The sequence below is a fragment of the Sinocyclocheilus rhinocerous genome, unplaced genomic scaffold (genome assembly GCF_001515625.1).
Source record: "Sinocyclocheilus rhinocerous isolate Xijiao unplaced genomic scaffold, SAMN03320098_v1.1 scaffold1127, whole genome shotgun sequence".
NCBI classification, from domain to species: domain Eukaryota; kingdom Metazoa; phylum Chordata; class Actinopteri; order Cypriniformes; family Cyprinidae; genus Sinocyclocheilus; species Sinocyclocheilus rhinocerous.
In genome coordinates, this window is record NW_015632463.1 from 590,310 (window position 1) to 596,899 (window position 6,590).

The window sequence follows — 6,590 nt, forward strand, 5'->3', positions numbered from 1 at the left end:
GTGCATGAGTACATTGAAGATCACAACCACAGAGCCTCTAATAGCACCTTAACTGAAATTCACTTGGTTGACAATAATGGCAGCACTGTGAATGCCATGACTCAAGCTGTCAGTAAAGAGTTTGCTGCTTATAACCCCAAAATGACTTTCTCTCATCAAACCAAACCCCATGGGCATAGTGACTATGGGCATGTCTATCGTGAAAATGGCCGTGGTCGTGGTCATGGAAACTATGGCCAAAGAAACCAAGAGTTTGAAGATCCCAAAAGTCATGGTAATAGAGACTTTGAGGGACAAGAACACTGGAGAAGAGAAACCTCAAACTACGGTGGCAGATCAGATAAATTTGAAGGGTTAAGTGTACTTGAGAGGAAAACTACACAAGAGGGACTAAAAATCATTCTGAGCAAAGGGAACATCCAGGATGCCAGTGTAAGTGAATCGTTAATTATAAAAAGCTGACAGAAAAATCACAGCTTGTTTTCCTGTAAAAATATCTAAAAATCCTTAAAAAAAGGTTTTTGAGTTATAATTAAAGAAGTTAAAAGTTAAAACTGAGACAGTCGATTTGGTCAGTCGCATTCTGTGTGCCATATTCAAGTGTACCACATGCTTTCTTACTGAACCCCCCACCCTGCAAGCTACACCCTTGCTTAATTTTATGCTATGTTGCATCTCAAGTAAATTTTGTTAGACAAGATTTTTGTGCAGTGAATTTATTTTATTAACTATTTTCTTACTAATGTGCTTTTGCTGTACCTGCATTCAAGTCTGATCAAAGTGAAGTATTTTATACAGTTTTTATTATAATCAACGGTGACCAAATCCTTCAACAGAAGTGTCTCCTTTGTTTCTCCTGCAGTCCGATGTCATTGTAAACACTATATCGGAGGACTTGGACCTCAGAAAAGGTGCCATTTCCAAAGCACTCCTTGAGACTGCTGGTTATCAGCTCCAGTCAGAAATCAACACAGCTGCTCGCTCAAACAGTGTGAATTATGGTGAAGTGGTCATCACAAATGGTTATAAACTGAAATGTCAAAAAGTCTTCCATGTAGTTTGCCCATTTTGGAGACAAGGCTCAGAAGATAAGGTGAGAAAAACAATTTCCTAATTGAATTTTAACAAAATCATCATTAACAGTTACAGCTGGCTGTGTTTAGGATTAAATGATATTGCAAATGTGCTTAATTTATTTATTCAAATGGTACTTTCTTTAAAGATTATAATATATATATTTATTTACACTTTAATAGGTGCTCATTCAGATCATTAGATATTGCCTGAAAAAAGCAGAAAAGTGGAAAATGGCTTCAGTCGTCTTCCCAGCTATCGGGACTGGGAATCTTGGCTTTCCTAAAGATCTGGTGGCCAGAATCATGCTGACAGAAGTCCAGAAATATAAGCCTACAAACCTTCGAGAGGTAACTGTGATTGTGCACCCTTCTGACAAGGAGAGTGTAGAGGTGAGTGTGAAAACTTGATTCAAGAACCATAAAAACTCAAAGTTGAGTTTTCCCATCACATACCGTATGAGCAATATATATACTTATATTGTTTGAACTATAAACTATTTAAATAATTTAACATAGTTGCTCATGTTAATGTTATCTTGTATATTTCTGTGCTTTATCTATTAGTGCTTTATCAGCATCTTTAGACAAGGGATTCAGGGTCCCATCACAAAAGGAGCACATGTCATGCCTAAAATGAATATTTCTAGCAAATCAGCTCAGACCTCTGGTAACACTTTCTTATCTGATGTCCATCACAAATATTTTTCTTTTGAACTTCATTATGAACATATTATTTTCTTATCTTTAGAGGTAATTGGCAAGGTCTCCTCTCCCTCTCTCGGGGTGCACACTATGCAGCTGGGTCAAGTGACTCTGGAGGTTTCATCAGGAGACATAACTAAAGAAAAAACCGATGCCATTGTCAACTCCTCAAATCAGACATTTTCTCTGAAAGCAGGTTAATCCATCTTCACGCTCACTGTCTTACCTGTTTCAGTGAATCATTTATAATTAATTCACATTCAAAGATAATCATAATGTAACAGTTAATTTATCTTTGTAATCCAGGAGTATCCAAGGCCATTTTAGATGCAGCTGGAGTACAAGTGGTACAAGAATGTTCACAGATTGGTTTGTATTCCTTTAGATTTACATCTTGTTGTTGGTCATTACCTTTTTTGAATTCATGACTTTTTGATTTATACTTTAAGAGAGATCTAATAAACTTTAGATGCTACTGGTAAACATTTTTTGCCAATAGTGGGATCATCAAACATGCAGCAAACAGAGATTGTGACCTCAGCCGGGCGGCTTCCACGTGGAAACATCATCCATGTTATTGGACGCAATAGTCCGTCTGAAATTAAGGATCTTGTTTTGTCTGTTCTGAAGTTATGTGAGTCAAGCCAGATTACTTCTGTTGCTTTCCCAGCTCTTGGCACTGGTAAGGCATTTTGTATGATTTTACGTTTTACGTAATTGCAATAAGAATTTTGCTTATTTACTTATTGTACATTTAATTAAACCTTTTTTTACTTATATGTTTTGTGAAATTATTCACTAATTTTTTTTGGTTTGCTTGTTTTTTCTAACTCTTTAGGTCAGGGTGGTGCAAATCCAGCTGATGTTGCAGATGCAATGGTTGATGCAGTTGTCGACTTTGTAAAGAAAAAGAAACCAGTGCATGTAAAGTTTGTGAAATTTCTTATATTCCAGACAAACATGGTGGCAGACTTCCACCAAAGCATGGTCAGAAGATCTGGTGAGAAAGTAGAGGAGGATAAAGGTCTGCTTACCAAAATTAAAGGTCAGTAGAGAATTATAAAATGTATGCTAATACCATCCATTCTTATTTTTTTAAATAAAGTAATGATTCCCTCTGTTTCTTTTCATCAAGATACTGTTCATCATTTACTTTGGGGGGAAAGTTCAGAATCTCCTAAAAATGAAGAGTTTGTGATGGTCGGTGAAGAAATTGAGCCAGTTGTGTTTCAACTGTGTGGTGAGACACCAAAGGACCTGAGTGAAGCCAGGGACATGGTCAACAGTTTGATATTACGGGAGCATGTGACCATCCCAATCCATGATCCAGCCATTGCTCATTTCACCAGGGAGGATGTAGAAACACTGAATGCCATGCAGAGAGAGCTCACAGTCAGTGTCCGGCTTGAGAAGAAAGGCCAAGACTCTGTCATCACACTGGAGGGCCTGACAAGAGACGTTCAGATTGCAGACAGTCGCATTCGGGACATGACCAGAAAGGTGGAAAGGAATGAAATCCGAAGAAGTGAGGCATTTTTAATCAGCAGTATAGTTAGTTGGCAATATCAGGAGAATGGACACAGCCCCAAAACCTTTGATATGTTGACCAATTATGAGCTGGAACAGGCCTTTCAGAAGAGACAGTCTACAGTGAGAATCAAGATTAATAATGATGAATATGAGGCTAATTTAGCTCGCAATGAGGCCACAAGAAGAGGAATAAGGATTGAACTGAACAGAGTAGATCTGCAAGGTGAGATTATTTTATAATTCAGATAACATAGATAATGTATTAGTTATTCATGTTTTTTGTTCTTTTTGTCAATAGTTGCAGCTGCAGCTGCTGCTCAAAGCCCTTTGCCTTCACACTGGAAGGACATGAAAGGACAGGCAGTTGTTCTTGTAAAACTCACAGCAGGCTCAAAGGAATATGCAGAAGTGGAGAAGGAGTTCAGGAGAACCAATCTAAACTCTAAAATAATTGAAGTAAGATTAGACTGAAGATAAATCTCCTATTTATTAGTTTCGACAGGTTCTGGTGTTGCTTTTTAGTACTACAGTATGTTGTAAATCTAATGTTTACCTAAACTAAATATTTATTTTTGCTTGTAGATTGAAAGAGTTCAGAACAACGCACTTTGGAAAAACTACATGATAAAAAAAGAGGAACTGGAAGACAAAAACAAGCACAAAAACAATGAAAAGCGTCTCTTCCACGGCACTGGCCCTGATAAGACAGATCAGATCAACAATCATGGCTTCAATCGCAGCTTCGCTGGCATGAATGGTATCAGTCAAATTCAATATAAACTTTATTTGCACTTGTATCCATTTGTCTTTTAAATCAATAGTCTATTTCTCTTGTTCTGTTTTAGGAGCCATGTATGGGAATGGTTCATATTTTGCTGTGGACCCACATTACTCAGCCCAAGGCTACTCTGCACCTGATGCCAAAGGACATAAACGCATGTACCTTGTCAGGGTGCTTGTTGGCGATTTCACTCAAGGAAAAAGAGGCCTTCTTGTTCCCCCTGCGAGGAGCTCCAATAGTGCTGATCTCTATAACAGTGTGACTGACAACATGAGAAACCCAACCATGTTTGTGATCTTTAATGATGTACAGGCTTATCCAGAATACCTAATCACCTTCCAGTAATGATTATGAGATTTAAGTGTTTTGTCATTTATTGTTTTTGTTGTTGTTTTACATGGATTTGGTGAAGCTGAACACACCGCGGGTATATAACCTATGCCATTTTTGAGAGAATTACAGAAATTATTACAATGTAGGCTGTTGGTGGCAATGTAGGCAACATGCCTTTAATGTCATGGTTCCCTTCTAATCTTTACCTACCCTAATCAGCAGTTGTTTGTTTTCATATATTGAAGTGCTGCTTAAAAGGAAAAGAGTTTGTATATGGAGATTATGGGTATTAACGCAGCATAGTGATTAAAATTAGATATACCATTAAGTAAAAGTTTGTTTCACTTGGCTGGTGTGTAACTGCAATAAGAAAGTATCGAGTTCTTGTCTTGGAGGAAAATTGATAATAAAACAGGAAAAATGTTTCATCAATGGATGGGCCAACATTTTAGCAGCTAGTGCACATTTTATTTTGTGATCTGACTAACTTCAACTGTTCTGGCTTCTAGCAAATAAAGATCTTTCATGGACAGTCTGGTTATACAAATATTCTGTGGTGCATACAAATAGCAGCCTAAACTGTAATGAGGAGGTGGCGCGGGCAGGACAGTGCACACCCGGTTTTTCACAATCGCCAAGACTCATTTCTCAATTCTTAAGGTTCTTAAGGTTCTCAATTATTTTTCCAAATTGTGCCACTTGTGGCAACCATATACACTGAATGTAAGAAGGATTTGAAATTAACACCCGGCAACCCACCAAATGCAGGTGAAAATCGACCGTGGTGGGTAACACATACCAACACTATAGCCAGTTTGGTGGGATATGATTCAGAAATTATTTTCTAAATTATTTTATTTTTCTATTTGCATTTTGCATGGCATTGCTATCAGAACCCTTCCCCTAAAAGGAAACTCAAATGCTAGCAAAACAAAGCGTAAAGGAGATCGCACGCTGAGAGAAGTGCCACATCTTTAAAATCCAAACACATTGTTTTCTATGACCGTATGCACACCGGCAGCTCCACAAGGCGAGTGCTTCTTAAATAAAAGGCTGCATCCTAGTGAGGATGCATCCTTCCTAGTCCAGTCCTTCTGAGGCTTCAAGGCTAGAGTCCTTCTCAGCATTAAACATTAAAATGAGATGGTTTAATGCTCTAATCTCCTTTTTTTTGTCTTGCGTTACTTATAGGGGTCATATGATGCGACTTCAATTTTTCCTTTCTCTTTGGAGTGTTACAAGCTCTTGGTGCATAAAGAAGATCTGTAAAGTTGCAAAGACTAAAGTCTCAAATCCAAAGAGATATTCTTTATAAAAGTTAAGAGTCAACCACGCCTACCTAAAACGGCTCGTTCTAACACGCCCCCACATACCTACGTAACTATCTGGGAAGATTTGCATAACGCGGCCCAAATGTTCAGCAAAGAAAGAAGGCGTAACTTTTATTCTCGCTGTAGTATTGTTGTTGCCGCCGCCATGTCGTGAAGGCGCTGTGTGTTTCGTTGTGAAAGCGAAACTACTTTGTTTGGCCTTCCAAAAGAGGACGATATCTGCTTCGTCATGCCTGGAGCTGATCCGTACTGGTCGCTGAGGAAATACATCAACTTCGCGCTGTCGATCGCCGGATCGGCTTTCACCATGGACGAAGCGGAGTCCAGCCCGGGGTCGTCACATGTGGTTGCCGCAGGCATCACAATATGGTAAGGGACATAACCATAGACTGTATAAAAACATGGACGTAGTGTCCGTGACATCACCCGTATGGTTCCAAAGATAGTTTTTGAAGGTCAAAAGTGGGCGGATGCGGCCGTCGCCATCTTGGCAGCGTGTCACTCCCGGATAATCGAAGATGGGCAAAGAGGCGGGAGCTGGTTGTTGAAACCATGCCCACCTAGCTCGATGGTGGTGACAGCAGCGGCAATCCACCTGTCACTCAAGTGGCCACGCCCTTAATTATGCAGAACTTTAAGGCTTAATATAATTTAAACGGATGAGTTATAAAAAAATTCACCCCCCTCACAGTTGTCATGAAGGGCAAAATTAGCTATATAGACCAAAATCATTTTTTGAACCAGGCTGTAAACATGTTTTTTTCTGCTGTAAAGTTGGGCATCTTAACATTGGGGGGTCTATGGGATTGCCTCCCTTTTGGAGCCAGTCTCTAGCGG

At 39.2% G+C, this 6,590-nt stretch overlaps 1 protein-coding gene across 1 annotated transcript; it reads left to right on the forward strand.

Annotated features, from left to right (window-relative positions):
- Positions 1 to 1,307: 1,307 nt before the first annotated feature.
- LOC107742382 (poly [ADP-ribose] polymerase 14-like) lies at positions 1,308 to 4,434 on the forward strand. The gene is made up of 10 exons (XM_016555331.1): positions 1,308 to 1,466; positions 1,641 to 1,743; positions 1,825 to 1,974; positions 2,085 to 2,147; positions 2,278 to 2,460; positions 2,617 to 2,823; positions 2,914 to 3,531; positions 3,619 to 3,764; positions 3,891 to 4,065; positions 4,154 to 4,434. The coding sequence occupies exons 1-10, from the start codon at positions 1,308 to 1,310 to the stop codon at positions 4,432 to 4,434; spliced, it is 2,085 nt and encodes a 694-aa protein (XP_016410817.1).
- Positions 4,435 to 6,590: the final 2,156 nt, after the last annotated feature.